Source organism: Manacus vitellinus, unplaced genomic scaffold (assembly GCF_001715985.3).
Source record: "Manacus vitellinus isolate BGI_N305 unplaced genomic scaffold, ASM171598v3 scaffold_12_pilon, whole genome shotgun sequence".
Classification (NCBI taxonomy): domain Eukaryota; kingdom Metazoa; phylum Chordata; class Aves; order Passeriformes; family Pipridae; genus Manacus; species Manacus vitellinus.
The window spans coordinates 15320610-15341794 of record NW_021938949.1 but is presented as its reverse complement, the minus strand read 5'-3'; the positions used below and the strand labels follow the sequence as shown (position 1 = coordinate 15341794).

The 21185-nt window shown below is 37.0% G+C and overlaps 1 protein-coding gene across 20 annotated transcripts in view; it reads left to right on the top strand.

The window, feature by feature from the left end:
* The window catches only part of RBFOX1 (RNA binding fox-1 homolog 1), a 1012766-nt gene that overhangs the window by 945681 nt on the left and 45900 nt on the right, over nucleotides 1-21185 (top strand). For 17 of the 20 annotated variants that reach the window (XM_018067476.1, XM_018067483.1, XM_018067485.1 and 14 more), the window contains 2 exons: nucleotides 1374-1454; nucleotides 17000-17132. In XM_018067476.1, coding sequence (XP_017922965.1) covers nucleotides 1374-1454; nucleotides 17000-17132 — 214 coding nt within the window. The remainder of the gene's footprint in view (nucleotides 1-1373; nucleotides 1455-16999; nucleotides 17133-21185) is intronic. The other 3 variants (XM_018067484.1, XM_018067479.1, XM_008926273.2) reach the window with 1 other exon arrangement.

The window sequence follows — 21185 nt, the reverse complement described above, 5'->3', positions numbered from 1 at the left end:
TCAGTGGTCACAGTCTTAGCTAAATTGCATAAATGACAAGAATTATTTTTATTCAGTGCTTCCTGTATTTCTCCTTCAACTGACAGTTGCAAGCAATAATCAGAGAACTGGTTAATGGCAGAAAATGTTTTAAAAATATTTTTTGAAAGAACTCTGCTCTGGTAACTGAATGCAAGTTGAGAATTGCACTTGTAATACTCAATGGAAAACCTGCCTACCATTTGTAAGGAATCTGGTCCTTCCAAACATGTTGGACTGAACTCTGTGGAGCTGCATTGTATGCCAATGCACAACCACTGAAGTTTCACAAATCTCCATATAAATTTAATGCCTTTGAATTGTGTGATTCACAAATCCTGACGGCTTGAAGCATGTCAGGGGGTGTGTATATATAATTCCATGTGTGTATATACAGATATATGCGCATATATCTGCAAAACCAGATGTGTCATATCCTGCTTTTCCTGACAGACTCTATTCCAGAAGTGCAGAAGTTTTTTTTCCTCTTGTGAAAGTACAGTTGTTTCTACCTCTGGTCAATGTTCAACCTGTATTCAGCTAAGACTGCTAAATATGATTTTAAGAAAGACTAAGGCATTTTATTTAAGTTCATTAGAAAACCCCACAGGAAACAAGCCTAAACTTGTGTCATTTGTTCAAAATGAGCATTGCAAAAATATTGGTTTAAATTGATTTGGTTATTACTTTTATTTTTTTTCTTTTATTTTTTTTTTCTTTTATTTGATTCTGTTCTTAGTCCTGAATCCCGCTTATTCCCTGGAAATGAGCTTATATTTATGTATTTCTGAGAAAAAAATACTGGACTATATACCAGTATTATATATTAGTCATCACTTGCCAGCAGTGTTAATGCAAGTGATGTCACAGAGATCATTCCTGGTCTGTCCATGGCAGTGCTGTGGGCTGATTACCCTGTGCTGGTGGCTCCAGGAGCCTCATTCCAGCCAGAACAGGGAGCTGAGGAGGCAGCTCTCAGGTGGGATGGGGGGGTGGGTGGGTGTGGGTGATGCTCCCATGGGCAGCAAAATATCCAGAGGCAGGGCTGAGAGGGAGAGAGAGCACTGGGCGAGGTGCTGGGAATGTTCAGAGAGGGCACCAGCTCCCCCATGGTGGGATAACAAGGGGGTTGGGATTCTGGAGCATGTCTGTGTTTTGTTTTTCCATTGTCAAATTGTACATGTTTATTGGGGCTCTTTCTGCTTTGAAGTCAAAGGACGAAAAGCTCCCCTGCTTCACTGCACTGCTGTGACTTTCTCACCGGTTGTGACTTTATTTCTGTTTTGAGATAAAAAAACTGAGGTTTAGTTGAAGTGTTCCAAAACCAGATACCACTCTCTCTCTCTTTCTTGTAGGCAGGGTGCTGCTGTGCCAGGCAAACCAGGAGGGATCTCCCGTGTACAGTGCCCCCAGTTCACTAGTATACACATCCACAAGTAAGCTAGTGTTATGGCTCGTTTTTTGTTCTGTTTTGTGACAAAAGGACATTAACGTAACTTAAGCCCCCGAAAAATGTGAACTTTCCCAACAACTTTTGTTAAAGTAAATGTGGTATTTATAAATATATATATATATATGTGAGTAATGTCGAGAGATAATTTGGTGTTTTTTTAGTTGCATCTTTATCCTCAAAGTATATCTTATTGAAAAAAAAAAAGGAAAAAATTACCTATATTTCAGTGTTCTACAGAAATGGTCAAAAAATTCTACAGTAATAGTGACATTTTTTGGAATCCAGTACTGCTGCACGCTCTGCATTTTGTGTAGATGTTATGTTTCTTCTTCCATCCTGCTCACAATACACAAAAGGTCTTTTATCATGCAGCCATTTGATTGTGTCAGGAAGCAAATACATATGAAGCCTTTTTTTTTTTTTTTTTTTTTAACAAAAGGAACAGCCTGTATGGAAGTGGGTATTTTGAGTTATAAAAAGCTGCCCTAATAAAAATAGCAGAGACAAGCTGAAACGATAGATGCTGCCATCAGCCGTTTTTCTACACAAAACTTTGGAGTGGAAATGTGTCCTCTGAAATCCAGAAGCAGAACTGATTCTTCTGAGAGTGTTTCAGATTGTATTGGTGGTGCCAGTGATGCCCATTCTGGCTCCTGGTCAGATAAGAAGGCTGTAGCTGAATGCAGGAGCAGTAATTGCACTGGCTCTGTGCTCACAGCAGCGCTCTGGAAAGAAAATGCTTTACATTGTCTGATTTAACATTATCAGATATGCTCTTTATGAAGGTTGTATTCAGTCTAGAATGCAGTTCTACTCTTTTAGAGCTTATCTAGACTACCAAAATAATTAATTTATTTTTTTAAATTAAAACCAGGAATGAGGACAAAAGAGTTCCATAGTGAACATCTCTACAGCCATGTAATTCTCTTATGTCAAATGTTATCTGTGTCATCCTTAGAGCTGCTGCTTTTCCAGGATATGTATGGGATCCACTTTTGAATCAGCAGTCTAGTGTCTACAAATGCATAGTGAACTAACAAAGTATATCAAGTAATTTAAATTAGAAATTAAATTGTCAGTTAAATCTGCATTTGCCTCCAGATGTTCCCAGAAATATTTTGTACTGTGTCACCTTTCCCAAGCAATAGGGTTTTTTAAATCCTTGTAACAACAGACAGAGTAAGTACTTATTGTTCAAATTAACACCTTTTTACATGTTTTTAGTGCACTATTCCTTTTAGACCAAAATATCAATCTTCGACTGAAATTGTTTTCCCAGAAAATGATCCAAACATTTCACTCATCTTGCTGTTAGGGAGCTTATTTTGGAGGAGAGGGGGCAGTGTTTGTTTTAAGTTTCTGAAAATTACTTTTAAAAAAAGCCCTTCATAAGTTTACCCTGTTGCTCCTATTACATCACTGGTACATTTATTTGTGGAGTTGCTGTTTACATCACATGGTATTCCCACTAGTATCAAATCCCTGGAGAGTAGCTGCAAGCTCCCTGAGCTCTGTACTTCACTGTTTCCATTATGTCTCCTGAGTCAATCCCTGTGAAAAATGTTATTTTGCAGTGATGCTCCTTGAATAATGATATCCTAACAAACACCTGTTTGTTTTCAATTATGCCAAATACATAAGTAAATAGACTTTGCCTATCTACCTCCCACTGGGCAATGTGTAATGCACAGTTTCATAACAGACATTGCTGGTAGCCCTTGCAGAAGAAATTATTACACTTTTGTTGAATCTCTATGCATGCAAGTCAGGATTTTTCTTTTATTATGTGTAGTATTTTATCTTGCCAAAATGCAGTTTCCCCCCCAGGGTCACAACTCCTAATAACACGAAATTACTACAATTACTAATGATTGTAATTAGGTTTTTTATTCCTCCATATTACAAAACTTTCAATAAAGATGCAAAATAGTTTCATTTCTATAGGAAATTCTACCAAAAGTGGAATAGAAATGAAGGTTGACTTTTGTCTCATTTCCTTTATTATTTTAAAGATCTTCTATATTCCATTTTTTATGCACATTTCAATATTGGAATTATAACTGATAAGTCAACATTTGTGTCTAGGAAATCAATACTTGTACTATTATCATTCCAGGTAGACAACAATATTGCAGCTTTCATTTCTGAAGAATTTGTTACTCATTTATTCTGTTACTGCTGATATTGTAACTGTGTGATATTTTAGAACCGCTTACAATGTGAGAATTAAGTGGCTTTAAATTTGTAATTGCTTTAACAGAATGGAAAGAGTCTGCTGAGGTTATTTTAAAGCTATCTGAGATATTTCAAGTTCATTAAATGCTAATGACATGTAGGAATTTTCAGATATTTGGAAGAGGATAGTCCCTGTCTAACTTGACTGTTCATCTTTTGCTCCCAAGTTTTAAGGCATAAAGGACTGAAACTTGGTTGTGAGATGTATTTTTCTTAATTCTGGCTAGCTTTATTTCTCACTTAACATTTTGGCTTTTAATTGTACTGGTCACTTGTAGTCTCTGATGGCTCTGAACACTTTTACCCCGTTGGCTCTCCAGAAAGCAGAGCACAATTCCCAGAGCTGCTCTTTCCCTTCTGATATTTCTCCAGGATATATTTCATGTCTCATACTGTACATTTCCCAGTACAGTGATTAGTTACACCTCTGAATGTGTCAGGAGATGGAAACATGGCTCTGCTTCCTTCCATCACTTCTGGCCCTTCGCATAATACAGAGAGAAATGAGCTGTTTCTTCTGCGAGCAGTGGAACAAATCAGTAGCAATAGTCTCTCATGCCTCATCTGTTCCCTTATGCTGAAGAAGAAGATGGGACCTGGATCAGTTTTTCATTTGCACATCTATTCTGGGAATAGATAATTTGTTATGTAGAAGGCAGAGTTTCAGCATGGCAATGTGTTCACATCCCTGGGTGGGACAGGTTCTTTGATTTACTGAGTCAGCCAAAGGCAGGGTCTCACCTTGGCTGCCAGAGATTCCCGTGGTATTGGCATCTTCAGGATAGGACTGATACAAGAGATATCAGCTAAATCCTGCATCATTATCTTAATGCAGAATGCAGACAGTCATGGAAGGAGTTATATCCAGCCAGGAATGATTAGAGGACACCAAATCCCTGTGAGTAAGCATTCACTGGAAGCTTCCTGGAGGCCTGTGATATCTCACTGGAACTTAGTAAATAAAACAGTTTGGCTCCACATAACCAACAGTCTCTCCTTGCCCTCACTTCTTTAAACTAGTGACTTCCACAGGGAATTTTAAAACTCCAGAGAAATTTGTATCTCCTGGTAAATAAGAAATGTATCAAGGATAATTTTGGAACTTTTCCACGCTGAAGCCACACGTGAGTAGGATCCATGAGAAAAAGGAAGATGCAAGAGAAGAAAAAGGTTCTGTCCCTGAATGTCTGTGTGGCTGTCCTGCCAAGGACAGTGACATGGCTGGGTATGTATGATTAAAAAAAGCAAAAATGCAAATCCAAATTGCTGCAAGGACTTCTAAAGACTGCTTTGTGCCTATTTTTCTGTAATATAGAAGTACCTGAAAGTGTGAATGAAGTAGAATTTCATGAGAACCAAAGTATGGGAAAGAAGGAAGACACAAAGTTGTGGAACTGTAGAGTAATTGAGGTTGGAAGGACCAGGCTGCTCCAGGAACCCTCTAAGGATGGAGGTGGCACAACGTTCCTGGGTCATCTGTGCCAACACTGGAATGTCCTAAAGTGGAAACTTCTCTTCTTGCAAGTCGTGTTTGCTGTCTCTTGTCTTCCCAGCACGTGAAGAGCCTTGATCACCTCCCTGCCCCTTCTCTGCCCGGGCATGGAAAAGGAGATGTCAGTGGAAATCTCTGTGGTCTGGACTAACCAAGGAGTGTTCCTGGGCTCACCAAGCCTGAGCACTGGTGCAGGGAAGCAACCCCAGCCTGAATTTGTGCATCACATCTCAGAAATGTCCAGCTGTGCATCCCCCAGGTCCCACAGAAGGCAATGGGAGTGAGATGGAATTCAAAATTTAAAGGGAAGTTCAAAGGCAGTTAAATGTTTTTTTACTCTCTAAATCAGAACTTTGAAACTTTAAGGCTTTGTTTTAGCTCCAAGTAAGCATAAAGGTACTTGAGTTGGCAGGTATGTGGATTTTTGTGAGCATATATTAAAAGGGGCAGGTCACTGGACTGATTAACTGACAGGTATGATAAAATAATTTAAGTTTCTACATGCCTTTATTCAGAATGTTGTGCTGATGAATGCCTCTATTTCTCAAATGTTTAGCAGGCCCATAAAAGAGAATTTTGCCTTGACTTCAGTGAGTACATTTTAAACTGAAGTCAGTTTTGGCTTAGATTTTCTAAATGTTAGAGTCGTTTCATCTTCAGTAAGCATGCTCATCAGCTCCTAAATAAATCTTTCATACTGCAATCAACTGATGGAATTAAAAGAAGAAAAATATTAAAATGCAGAAATCCGATATTAATTCATTTTAATCTATCATACTCAAGGGCAAATGAAGTTGATGGCCCATTTTTTAATTGATATATTGATTAAAATTTTGGAAGAAGTGGTGCTAGAATTCAGCAAAAATGATTGAGGTGGTACAAATGCTTATAAATCTGTCCCACATTGTTCGTGTTCTTTAATTGTAATTGTCTGATAAAACTTCCATCGGTTTCTGTAATTAACCTAATGGTCTAAATGAATTTCCAGATCACTGGTTATTCATTTCAATATAGAAAATGCCATTACAATGAGTTTAATTAATACAAAGTAAGTTCACAGTCCATTGTACCATTAGAATAGAATTATATTGTTTTAACTGTTTAAATTAGGAACATTTTTTCCTCTCATCTTGTTTGTCCCATTTATAGACTCGAGTGTTCATTTTCTATTCACACTTTACAATTAAAATATTTAAAACCCGACGCTCTTCAAGCCTCAAAATACCAGCATAGATTTTTTTTTTTTTTTTTGTATTTATCGTTTCAACTATTTTTAAGCAGAATTCAGTCAGTGCCAAGCTCATAATCCCATGATATGCCCTGGAACATCTTATTTGTCTTGATATTCCTCTCACAGAAGTACATATGACAGATAAGCACTCACCAGAGGATCCTTTTGCTTTGCGTCAGACAGATATTAAAACAATAAACTATGTTGCCCTGGGATTTTGGCTTATGAGCAACCAGGAAGCAACAAGGCAAAGATGAGATGGTTTTGAAAGGCGGGAAGGCAGCTCTTTGGGAAAATTCCCTGGGAACCCTCGGCCCCGTGATATCTTTGACAAGAAATGTTTTAAATGCTAAAGTTCTTTTAGAGCAAATCGGGGAAAGAGGCTTCATTCCTGCAGAGCAGACATTAGGAATGGTCCTAAATAACACTACTGATCCAAAGTTATGTGTTATGTGCCAGGAGAGAAGGAAAATCTGTGGCACAACCTTGGAATATTGATTACATGACATGGGAATTTTACTTTTTATATATGTTCTCTGTAAAAAATTTATCAGCATTTAAGTATAACAGACGTATGTACTAGTTTTAAAAAGATTTTTTTTTTCCCCTGGGTGTTTTGTTTAATTCAGGATCATGTTGATAGCTATAGAATAAATAAGGAAAAATCATAAATACAAAGTATAAATATCATATCCAATAGTAGGATTTAGTCTCTTTGAGGACTCATTTTGTTACAGAAATAAAAACTAAATCAAACCTGTCTGTGCAATATGTCTGTTGAATATCTTTGCTTAGAAGTAGGTTACTTGGCTTAGGAATGTTAGTAAACTCCCTAAAAAATGCTTCATGAAGCTGTTTTCATGTCTCTTGTTTCAGCGAAGACATTCCAGGTTTTAATTTCTCTGGCATTACTAATGGATTGAAGGAAGACCTTGGACATTTCTATTATGTTCTGGGATGTTTTCAATACCGAGAAGATTACACAGGGAAAAATAGAAATTTTCCAAAGTGAGCTTCTGAGCCAAATCATTAGTGGAAGCATTGGGTTTAGAAACCTTGATTCAGTTGATTTTTGTCAGGTTTAATCTGTTGCACACATGTAATTACCTGAAAATTATATTGTAATGATGGTAGTTTTCTGATAGTGTTATCCTGAGACTCCAAGCAGCTGCAGTGTGGGTGCTCCTGACCTTTGGAATACCCTTCTCTGGATTTTGTATGCAAGACATGATTGACCACATTCAGTCCAAATGGTCAAATATCGTTATGACATCAATGATTCATTTGTTCTGATTTTATCATTACTTTTTTTTCTTAATTTATATGTTGCAATTTTACTGTTGTTGGTAAAGGAGAGCCTGTTTAGCAGGCTTGCCATTTAGAATTAGAATCTGGGTCAGGAACAGTTTAAAAAACGAGTATTCATGTGGTATAAATAATTTGCCAGTGCTACAGTATTTCTGAATTTAATGTAAAAAGGTTCTGCGAACTAAATTTTTAATTGGTGTGTTCTCTCTTAGGCTAAATTGGAATGGCAGATCACTTCATCACTAATAAAATATGTATTAGTAGATTGTGTTTACACGTTGGTGGGTTTGTCTGCTTTTTTATTGCTTCGTAGGGAACAGGTCGAGCACCCCTGCAAAGGAACCTGTGATTGAGCCAACTTAACCTTTTGTAGGACTGTGGTTCATAAATGAGGGTGCAAAAATCCTGCCCAAAGGGAAGTGTCTACCCATTCGAACAGGGCAATCACACATAGAGTTTCCAGGCCACAAAAAAATCTTATTACTGAACATTTGGGAGTCAAACTATCTTTTAATGTGCTTCCTGAATTAATTAATTACCTTTATTTATGAAGTGAAGGGAATCACCTTGTAGCAACCATGAAAAATGTGCAAAGTGGCCTTCCTGTTTGTATGTTAAATACAGTGGGTTTAATTGAAAGTTTAAATAAAGAAGATGGCAGTAGTAAACAGGAAGGGAGTCACTTTCCATGATTTTTTCCCCTCATGTATAGAAGTGTCAAAGACTGAAAAATCATCACTTCCAGGGACAAATGTTGATGTCATCTCTTTTGAACTGTCTTTAGAAGGTTTTGAAACATTATTTTTGCCCAATGTGTTGGACCTTGCTTGGAACAGTTACACTACTGTGGATGCAGGATAACTCCACTGACTTCCAAGTCAAATAGTTATAAAGATAGTAAAAAACTAACACAATTGAGTAAAACTGTATTCATATTAATTATGTTATATTCTTGGTTTAAGTATCAACCTATTTTTAGCTGTAGTGAACCTCTTTGAGTTCTTTTGGTAGCACCACCTGAAATTCTTGTTACAGCATTTTTGGTGTTCTGTATCACCATATATTGTCTTTTCTGTAACTATTTTCAAGAAGACTCTCATTTTACCTTCTGTCTGTCTGTATTTTAAATGGAGACTATTAAGGCATCAATAAGATACATTGTAGTTATCAAAAAATGTATAAATGTGGGTTTCATTTCACTCCCACAAATCTGTTGTTCAGGGCCTTGCTGTTTGCACTCATTCTTCTGTTAATCTGTTTAGTGATGGTGTGTCTGAACTAGCAGGCTTAAAGAGCTTTGTAAACAGACACGTCCTGAATTGTGTGTCACTGATTTTTTTTTTCCCCACCTATACACAATCCTACATCTGGGTAGTAGGAGATGACTGGAAAGATGGGCATAACATTTTCAACAGTAAATTGTGAGGGGAGCATCTCTGTCCTTTAGTTCAGGTAATAAAAATGATGTGTGGCCAAGGACAGCTGGGCAACTCAGGGGTCTTAACTTGGTGTTTTTCTGTTGATGGAGATTTGGCACTTGGCCACTGGCATTACTTGAGACTAATCAATGAGTTAGGACAGTGAGATTTTTTTGGGCTTACTCCTTTCAGTATGCAGCTAAATAGTGAGAATTACATTTAGAATTATTTTGCATGAAGATGTACAATGTAACTGCACATCAGACCCTTTGTGCAGAGCCCTAGGTCCAGGGTTCTGATGTTTCCTTAGCTCTGCTTTCTGGGTGCTGTGTTACTGATTTTTAGTGCTAGGCACACACAGCTGACTGTAAATCTGAAATCATTCTGTCTGTCAGATATCAAGCTTAACCTGTAAGTTTTGGTTTCAAATAAAGATGTACTTTATTGTCACTCTTCCTGTATTTTGTGATGGTTGTTGTTGAATCATGGCTCTCAGAACCATGCTGTGTACAGCAAAATTCAACCTGAATTTCACAGCTAGTAAGTACTTTTGAGGAATTAACATTTTTAGTATCTATATGACTTTGCAGGTGCAATTCTTTGTTTTGACAGTCTTTTCCATTATGGCTTGGATTAGGTTAACAGCTGGGTCTTTCCTCTATTACTTCCTGCCTAAATTGTTCCCAACACAACAGCTTTCTGACAATCCTTTCTTTACAGTTTAATAATTCTGTTGAATTTTAGAAATCCTTGTGTCATCTAAACAGTATTTCTTGTCACTATATAATTGACTTGCATAAACATTCAAATCACTAAATTTTGTCATCTCTTTATAGGAGTGCTACCCTTTATCCAGCTTTCCACAACCCTGGCCTTTTCCCTTTATCTCAGAAATGATGTTTAGCACAGGGGATTTTTTTTTTCCATTTGCTTGGAACTTGTACATGTCCAACAACCAGGAAGAGGAGACAAGATATTGATCACTTTGATCATCTATATTTGAAGATTGTTCTTTAATTTAAGATCAAATGTGTTTTCTCTGATTCCTACTGTTTCCTTTCCCTTATGGCCTCTGTGCTTTGTTTTTATCTACTGAACTTTTTCTTGTTTGTTAGGAATTTCTTTTGTGAAAAGTCTTCTGTTCTTTGTACCTCAACTATTTGTGATTTCAGCTATGCAGTACTCTAATTTTGATATTAAGTACACCATAAGTAATTTCACCACCAGTTAGAGCATTTTTTTGATTTGAAGTTGTTAGTTGGTGTAATATTGATTTAGCAAAAAATCTCAGCCATCTTAGCTGTTCCTTTGTATCCTTCCTCATCCTCCACTTCTTGTTGCTTGTTATTAGAAATCCCCTGATGCCTGAGGGATTCAGGTGGCTGCATATACAGCCCAATAAAAGAAGGGTGAAAGTTATAAGTTAATGGCATATAATAGTTTCAATATACATAGAAACCAACAGTGGATCGTTTATTGGTACAGGAGAAGAGTTGAAACAAAGGAAGGCAGAGAAAAAGAGTAATTCCATATGTACTTAAAATAATTACAGAGAAAAGTAAGTGTGAAGTCAGTATATGCAAGTCATTATTGAAATAATGGATCAATTAGATCTGAAAACAACTTTAAACTAAGGACAACAAAATGGAAAGTTTTGTTTGATTAAATTGTCTTCCTATAATTTAACATAAGAATAAGCACATTAAATAGGTTGCTTTTTGGTGAAATATTTAATGTACCTTTTTCGAGTGCATTTGGTTATGTTGGTGATTTGGTGTGGAAAAAACTAAAAATCTGGTTTTTTACGTATATGAGACTGAAATAGTTAAAAACATTTCTAGAAATATTGGCATGTTTAAAAAGTTTCACCAAATTGATGTGAAATTTGGTGGTAATTTGGATTGGAAGAGAAACTTAATGCAGTAGTGTTGTGTAAAGGGATTCAATTACAGTGTGCAGTGTTTTGTAAGTAACTGTCTTGCATAAAAAAGTTAATTAATCAGGGCTGTGTCGATTTCCTTGTGCCATGTCAATTAGCAGCAAGGTAATTAATCACTAATCGCCCAGCGTGCAGCTAACTAAGGGACAATCCAGGAGCCATTTGTTGTTATTTTTTTTCCAAATTAATGGCACACAGAGCCATGAAGAAACACATCTTGCCTTTCATAATATTTTTATCGACAGTTTTGCATGTTGTAATAGACTGCAGCAACAAGCAGCTGTAGTTCAATGGAATATGAATATTAAAGAAACAAATGAGAGCAGATTTATAGGCCATTGCTTTTCTGTTATGTCAGTTTTGAGATTACACTGAGCAAATGAACAGTGAAAAATTACTCTTCCATGTGGAGAATGGTGATTAGACTTGTACATTAATTAGAGATTTTTGTTTTCCTTTTTAATGCATTTCAAATGAGTGTCCCCTATAAGTAAGGGTTTCTCCAAAATACGGATTTATTAATTCCTAAACAACAGTGTATAATGCTGACATATATTTTGCTCCAATAGTAAGGAAATAATTGTTCTATAATTTTAAGTATGTTTTAAAAAATAAATAGATTGTGAAAGAAAGAAAAAGAAGTGACCAGTTGTAAATGTGTTCAATATTCAGTTAATTCACAACTATATCCCAGGGAGAATCATCTCACAAAAGTGACAGGTGAAGAACTGTGTGTTCAACCTGCTAATTTTAAACACTCTGAACTTTCTAAAGGTGTTTTTTTTACCCTGAAATTTTAATTATGTGTGTGTATATAAATATATATAATTTAAATGCCTTTTTATGTTAAAATCTGTAGTAACACAGCTTACATTTTGCTTGCAGTGTACTTTGGTCTGTGTATTTAAATGCACACATCCTCTTTAACACAGTGTTTATAATTCTTTTAAAGAATGCCACTTAATAATACTTATTACTATTACAGTGAAGGGAAAACACAGCATACATGGGGCTAAACTGCTGATTCTCTTCCTGAAATCTCAGATAACATCATATAGATTATTCTGCTTAGCTTTTCTCAGCATGTTACCCATTATATCTCTTTGGTTTTAATTTATTGTTCTTCCTCGACAGGGGTCCTCCTGAACTCTGGGAATAATGTAAATGTGTCTCCCTGCCTTTGTAGCAGTTAAACTGTGCTGCAGTAAATTAGCTATAAACTGGTGCAAACATGATGTAACATTAAAATTCTTCACCATAAAGCATTTGCAGACTCTTGATGGGAGATGACCTGCTAGTTTGTGCAAAGGAGGAGAGATGAGGAGTGATGAGAGGTAGATTTGTTCATCCATTTTGATGGCACACCTTTCTGGGGGCATATGGCACTCTCATACAAATTCCAACCACAGCACAAATGGGAAGAATAATTGCCCATTAAAATGGCTGTATATTTTTATGGCTTTGATACAAAATCTGCCCCCTGTTGTTTTTTGCATCTGCTGCTCTTTCATCTATCCCAGAGCTTTAAAACTTTAATACACAGTGTATAACCCTTAAGTATTTTTTGCCAGGTTATATCCCTGTTTTTGGGAACTTGAGCTCTGTCATTGTTCCTCTAGTCTTTGTTTTCCCAGGCCTGTGGTGAGATGTGGTGCCTAGAAAGTGCACCTCCCTGTCATATTCATTTAATACAAAATTAGTAAAACAAATGCTTCTATTACATCTTCTGGGACAAATTAAGATTTGATTAAATTTCATCTGTGAACACAAAGATTAAGTTTGTCTTCCTCATGCTCATATTTGCTTTTTGTATAAAATTGTTAGTTACCTAAATTTTACTGATATACTAACAAGAATCCTTTTAATTCCAGAGGCTTTTTAATTTGCTGACCTGATTTCATGTTTGAGATCTAAGCTGAAGTTCAGTGGAGGAGGTGTCCTGACAATGTTTCCAAGTTTACGAAGTTTAGGAAGAGAGAACCCAATATTCATTGTAATAATACATTTTAAAATTTTATCCTTTCAAGTATAAAAATAGAACAAATAAGTTTAAAGAAGAAATCTCACCAGCATAATGTTTCTTAAAAAAATCATTTAGGCTGTAGAAGAAGATGATTTGTATGCTTTTGGATAATTATATGAAGCAAAGCCAAGCACTTCCACAGCATATTGCTTGTACTCTAATTTTTTAATTTGAAAAAGTAAAAGTGCAGTTCAACTGTAGGAACTGAATTTCTGTGGTTGCTCTTGTAGTCTCATTCATATTTGAATAGCTGAATGAATAATTATAGAACTGAGGGGCTATTAGATGAAATTATAAGTTGTCTCTATGGCTTGATATTTGACCACATGCTGTCCTTAGAAAAGTCTTTTTTTTGTTTTAACCTCATGTTATCACCTCATATCATCAATGTATATTTGGAGAAATCTGCCTTTTGTGTGTCACAGATCAGAAGGATTCCAGTCATCAAATTACTTTGATGATTTTAAGTCACTTTTGCTTAGAAGTGGGCTCAGATGCTTCCCTGCTGAGAGTCAAACACATTTTCAACCCCATTATAACAGCATTTTCACTGACTGAGTTGCAGCACTTTGGCACTCAGGCTCTAAGGAAGGTTGACCTACAAACTGTAAGTCATTAAAATCTTTCCCCCTCCTGGCTAGTATATTCATTACTTTTGGGACTGGTTAATAGCATTTAATGCTTCCTGATGGGACAGCTCTTTTCATAAAACTGTTTTTATGAAGTCCATTCTTCAGTTGTGTTCTAATGGTGCCACTTCTGCTGGTTATTTTGGGGTGAGGATATTAAAAAGTTGGTAGCAAGATAAATTCTGTGGTTACTACATATTCCTGACCATCTGATTTCTCAGCTGGCCTGAACTAGCACAGTGTTTTTGCTCTGAGCTGAAATCTAGGGTGACAAAACTTGTTGCTTATTTTTCCTCTGATCTTAATCTTTGATGTTACTGCCTGGAAATAAAAGGCATGTTTCAGATACTCTGATTTTCAGATGGACCCAAATCAGTTTTTTGGGATGAATATAATTCTGTTGTGCTTAAACTCAAGTGTTAGACCTTACTTGATCATAAGACCTTGCAATACTGCTCTTAGTCTCGTGTTTCTCTTGTTTAGTTTCCATCCCATCTGATCCTCTTCCTGCCAGAACTGCAAATCCCTGCTCTGCCTTCTACTAGTTGCTTCTACAAGCTTTTTTAGTGCTTTGTTTTACTTTAGACATTTTATGTTCCATGACTTTGTTGGAAGGAAACAATGCAATGCAAGCGCAGCAAAACAATTAAGTTACTTCAGGCTTTTCATTCTAACACCTCTTTGGGTTGCAGATCCTTTGAAAATGGTGGAAATCACTGTCCTGTCTTAGCATCTCCCAGGAATGCTGAGCCACTATTCCAGGGTTTGGATTTGATAGGCACCTGGGGGCTAAGAGACTTTTCCTGTTGGCTCTGTTTCTTGCTTTTTCTCCTCTTTCATAAGATAAAGCCTTCTTTCTCATAAAAATGTAATTTTATATATATAATATATAAATATTTATACATAATATTATTTTTGGCTCATTCATTGATGGGGCATTCTGCTTTTCCAGTGACATTTCTTTGTAGAAAGCATTCACTGCCAAAGATTTGAGGTCGTTGGCCCTTCCTATAGTTCTTTCCAAGGTGTGACCATGACGAATACAGAGCTGGATTGAAAGGTAGAATTCAAAGGATAAAAAATACTCACAGAGCACATTAAGAGCTCACACTTTCACAGAGGTGTATCCTCAGTGTCTCTTGCATTTAAATATGACCATTTAAATGTGTTGTGTGCATCACCTATTGTAAACTACTTAAGGAATTCTCACTCACAAACACATTCTCTAAGGGACTGAAGTGAGCAAGGCACCACGTGGTCCAGCCCTCGTGTTTTTCTCATGCATTGCTAATTTTCATCTATAAAATTTTATTTATTAGACCCCTGCACCTTTTATTTGTTTGGTTGTATAGGCAGAGAGTCCACTCTATCAAAGGAACCACAGCACAGACTTGTAGATCTTTCTGCTGTAATTATGTCTTCAGTCCACTGAAAACTACCTTTTACATTTTCCTATGTATATTGTCTTAATTTTTACACAGGACTGTATACATGGAAAGGAAAAGGACAAAAGTTACATAGTTTCAGCAGTAGGTCATAACTCTAGAACTCCTATATTTGTACTGTTCAATATTCAGTGTTATTGAATATGCAAAAGTACTTACAGCATTTAAATCTATATGATATATATTTGCTTTGTCTCAAAAGAATGCTTTCTATTAGTATTTACTTAACACTTCTTAAATGCTGTTGCTTGCAAAGTTATCAACAGCATATAGAGTTCTGCAAGTTTATCTTACTGATTTTGACACACATTCTTATTACAGAAAGGAATAAAAATATGGTATTTGCACTTTTTAAGACAGTTCTAATTTATTTGTATTGCTGTAAGGTTGGTTTATATTGTATCACAGGCAAGTAAATCTTTGCAGAACTTACTGTATAATCTTTTTGTCAGTGAGAAGGACCTTGCAAAGCCCCACAGCAGTAAGGCAATAGTGGAAAGTCACTACAATTACAATATTTGCCTTCACATGTTCAGACAGCAAGGCCTACAAGTTGTGAATTTTTCATTTCCTTTTTCAAATTCAAGGCTTCTTTTAAAATTTATTACCTAAACAGATGAAAGACCAAGGAGGTTTGAAATAATTGTTTTTCAGATTTGAAAAACATACATCATTATTTCCGTTTGCTTGCTCCTTATTAGGGTTTTGATAAGAAATGTTTATTTCTTTTATCTCTTTATTTATAAACTGAAAAAAAAAAATCAGCATAGTGAAGCACAACTGATGCAACCTGAGTGCCACAGAGCTGGATTTGATTTTTTTGTCTCACTGATTAATTCATTCAAGAAATACCTGTTCTAACATTGAGAAGCAATATATGCACACAGGGGAAATGAAATAATGAAGTCTGGTTAAAAAAAAAGCAGAGAAAAAAAGTGTAAAGTTTGGTTGGTTGCTGGGTTGGATTTTTGTTTCTTTTCATAATTAAAAGTTTATTAAGAGTACAGTTTTACAGACATTTTACAGAAAAAAAAAAACAAACCTGTAAGTAATACTGTATTACTCTTCAATTTCTGATTAAAATATTTTAAGTCTCACATGGAATAGTAATTAATGTTTACGCTTAGTTGCAATGACAATATAAAAATGCCTGGGTTAATTTCATTATTTGCCTAAATTGCTTCTATTTGGTCTGAATATTATCTGGATTCAGGCAGATATTTCTAAACTATGCAACTCTTGCCTTTGAAGGAATGAAAGGTACTGTTATGAATGTGGTACAACCCAAAAAAAAACAGAAAAGAGAGAGAAAACTCTTTCTTTCCATGGTTACACAGTTAAGACCCAGTTAATAATCAGCTCTTGAACAAAAGCAAAGCTCTGTTCAGTTGCCAAAATCACTGGATAATGTAGATGACTCGAGGTCACCTAAATGTCTGATGTCTCACCCTCACTCAAAACAGGGCTGACTTTGGAAGGCAGATCCAATACTATGATGCAAATGTCTCTGACCTTATAAGTTGGAGCCTGAACTTGGACCTCAGGAGTCTCCTGGCTGAACCAGCCAACATTCTTTTTAATGCTGTGCTCTAAGAAACTGAGAACCACCTCTGATAACAGCATCCAAATTCCCAGTTTGTCCTGTTTCCATACAAAGATTTTCTGTATAAAGACGATCTAAAAGACTAATAATTTACTTATTTGGTGACTCCCTCGTCCAGTTACAGGTAATAAGCATAAACATACTGCTTGTTTCAGAACACTGGACCTGAATGTTGCCTGTTAATCCCTGTTTTTTCCCCCTGCAGTGCCAGGATTTCCCTACCCTGCTGCCACCGCAGCTGCCGCTTACAGAGGTGCCCACCTACGAGGCCGAGGTCGCACGGTGTACAACACGTTTCGTGCAGCAGCTCCCCCTCCTCCTATTCCAGCCTACGGCGGGTAAGGAGCTCACTTTTCCACACCTTTAGCATGGAGCTCACTTTTCCACACCTTTAGCATGGGTTTCACAAGGCCACACACTTTTATTTTTGGGTTTTTTTGGCGCGTGGGGGTCGTGGCTCACCGCCGACACCAGGCCCGGGCTGCACCTCGCCCAGGGTGTTGAAAAATGACTGTAATTTGCACTGCCATGGTTGGTGGCCTCCAGCATTTCAGATGTCACATGTTGTTATGTAGATGCTCTCAGAAACGGGGAACGCTGTGGAACGGAGAAATCGTTTCGGCTAAAAGATGTATTTTTGATGATTGCAAACATCTGGTTATTAAGGAGGTTGGATCAAGTTAATTCCTTTTTCTTCACTACTGAAAGTTGTCTCTGGACCTGAAAGCTTAGTGCTGTATTTATTTTATTTTTTTTTATTGCAGTTTTCTTAGTTTTTCCAATTGCCATCTTTGCCATGATAGAAATCTGGGATGCTTCTCTCAGGACCATGGGTTTGGAGTATGTTTGCTTAAATAATGCCTTAAGATTTCCCTGTCAGTGACCTGCATTTACTAAAACCAACCAGTAAACTAAGGAACAAAGAGGAATTCATAGTAGTAATTTCTAGAAACTTAATAATCTTTATTTCAGAAGATGATTGGGGTTTTAAGTATATTTTTGAGGGAAAGAAAGAAGAAATAAACTCTCCTGTAGCTCTACAAATGTTGACACAGAAAGGCTTCGTATGCTGCGTGTGATGTTTAAAAACCCTAAAAACATTGATAAAAGATTTTTCAGCTGTTAAGAAATTGGGAAACCTGCAAAATCAGAAAACTTACTGGATCCCAGGCCAGAGTAGCATTTTGTCCTGAAAATTTGAAGTAGATTTGCTGCCACGTCTCTGTAGAGCAGCCAGATCTTCCTGAGAAGGGGTCAGGAAGGGTTGGCACAGGCAGCTAGGGAAGGTGATCTTGATCTCTGCCCACACTTAAATCCCATTCAGGAGCTCATCTGCTCCCACAGGGAATATCCCCTTGTACAGGAGCTGGCAGCAGAGCCTCCTCTTCTCCTGCTCCATTCCTTAGGCATATTGCTAAATCTCATCAGTCAGCCTTCAGGCTGAGTTTTCAGGGATATTTAAGACAGGCAGTTTCACCATTCCATCAGTTCTGGCAGTTATTATGTCAGACAAATTAGATGTTCTGAAAATGAATATACAAATGATGCCACAAAATCAGTTTATTTTGTAAAAGTGTGCTCTGTTGTTTTATGTAAGTTTTTCGTAAGCAAAATAATATTAATTTAATAAGCAAAACAGTATTACCACTACTGCAGGAAGGCACTGTGGTTTCTGAAGATTGCCTGAGTTACCTTCAGGCAAGGATGGTGTCCCACCAAGGTTATCCTACTGTTGCCCAGGCTCTCATTTAGAGTTAATCAAGGTATTGGACATGGCAATGATGGGAGCAAGTTTAGAATGTCCAACATTCAGATTTCAGTCAGAATGTCTCAGCTACCAAGTGGATACTGCATATAAAGAAAGTGGATTCTCAGTCTCCAGCTCATTTAAAAATAAATTCTTAAATTTGAGCACAGAATGCAATATGTAGTGAGATGGCAACGTGGGTCATTGCCAATGTCATTAATCATGATGTCAATAATCATGATTAACACCTTAGTTTAATGTGAAGTCATAAAGTTATATGAGAAAATAGCTACTAGTATTGGACAGTACTTTTTTGGTTAGTATTTGCAAAATGAGTAAATACTTTCTGACTAGTAAGTAACTTAAATTTGCCCTAATTTAAGAGGCCACGTGGGTGCTCTCTGTGTATATGTATGTGGGGTGGCTTTTTTCACAGATTTTTGTGGTTCAGTTAGTACAGTGACTCAGCAGAAAGAATTACATTTCCAAGTGCCATACATGTATATCCTCAGGTAACTGTGCTGCTCGTTTTCAGCATCTTTAGGCAGTAAGTTAGATGTGCAAGTGCTGAGAAGTCCTGTTGTGAGCCAGTACAGCAGTTGTGCCCTGCAGTCGGGTTCAGCAGTGTTCCAGCTGAGCTGGTTTCCAAGGGGTCAGCTCAGCACTCTTCCATCCTTCTACAGGGTGGTTTGGCAGTCAGGTTGGATGAATCTCATTTCCTTCATGGCCTGTCCTTAAAGCTTCAGAGTGAGCCACATGTTGCATGGCTCAGGAGTCACATCTTCTCACTGCTCTGAGGGCTTCCAGCTGTCTGAGATGGACCCTTGGTAACCCAGGGCCCACCTTCCCAGTCTAAAGTAATTTGACTCTGCCAAAGTTTTCAATTACTAAGCCCTGTCCTAATTCAGGGAGGTTGTAGCTCAGATATTAGTCAGGCTTAATTTTCTCCATCCACCTCTGGGTTATAATAAAGCCCTGCTTTCTGATGCACAACACAAATTGCCCACTTCCATAATTAATGGATCAGTGCAGGAATAATGCATATCTCTGTTGCACTCATCCACAGCTGGATTAATAAAGCTTCATTCTGACATAATTTCTCTGGCCTAATGTGTTAGATCTTGTGCTATAACTTCACTGATGCAGTTTGGAATTGCTTTGTGATACTTTGTTCTGTGCTCACCCATTATGTAATCTGACCTATTAAAGAAACAAAAAAGGAATTTTCATCAGCAAAAGTCCTTAATCAATGAAAATAAATTATAAGAATGTCGTTTGCAGTCACAATGGGAGTAGGAGTTGAGAAGAATTACAGAGATAATAAAGAGATCACAAGGAATGAATCAACTCAGAGAAGGAAGCAAACAACTTGGAATATCATTTGTTGATAAGAAAAATGGAAAAAGCTTTAAATGCTGTTTTGCAATTAATTTAGTAACAATTTCTCATTTTTCACCCAAAGAAGGAGCCCAGCTTTACAGCCAAGCAAATAGTTTCACACTTAAGTATTTTCAATCATTAGAAAAACCCCACACATTTTCTATAATGACAGATATAATTTTAATTATAAATTCACATTGAATTCCACCAACATTTAGTTAGAAAAATATTGCTTTTCTTTTCGAAAAAGAACTTAATTGTAAAATATAAATCTGAAGAGTTTGAAATTACCTCTTTTATTTTATTTGATTAACCTTAGGAAGCTTATTACTGAGTAATACCTGATCTGAAATAACCTCCTTCACACTTCCTTGTTTGTATTACATTGTTTTGGAACTGAAGCCGAATTATTTTACTTTGAAGTTGAAAATCAGCTGTAAAGCTGAGAGCATGTGTTCCTTAGACTGACACAGTGATCTGTGGTGTTTCTCTGAGCAGCTCTGCCCCCCTGGTCTCTGCTCTCTAACAGGTTCCTTCTGCTCAGTCTCCCTGGAATCTGTAGTTGTTCTTCTTCACTGGTGTCCTGTTTGGTACTGACTGTGACCTTTTCTTAGAAGCTGTTTATTGACCAAGTTAGGAAAGGCAAGGAGTCCCAGGCTCAAAGGAAATCTAGATTTTGTAGTCTTAAGGCAAAAGAAGTTCGTGTGGTTCCTACTGAAAGCTGTGCTGTGCCTCCCACTTACTGGGGAACAGAAGACGTGGGACTCTTTGCTAGGTCTGAGGAAAATTGTTGAGTATAACCATATTTAAGGCCATTGTTTTCTTATAAATCAGAGAACAGCACACATGCTTTAAAATGTGTCATTTAAAAATGAAATTACTGCTCATGAGATGCATAACTTTATCTCAGTAATTAATGGATCCTTTACTTACAAGTGAGGCATTTCACTAATTCCTTGAGATAGCATCTTGTTTATCAGCTCATGGAAAATACTTCCATTTTAGCACCTGTGGCATCCTCTCTAATGCCTTGTCACACTAGAATGTGCAGTTTAGTCATAGCTGCGAATGTATAATTCATTTGTGTACCATCAAACCTCACTGACACTGAAATGAGGGAGTAAAACTTTGTTTGTGTAAGAAGACTGAGTGCTGAAATTTAGAGTGTGGAGGTCTATATTGCAGGGAGAGCTCAGCCTTGACACTGCAGGAGAGGGGAAACAAGGGCTAGTGAGGTTCTGTATGACATCAGTGGAGAACAGCA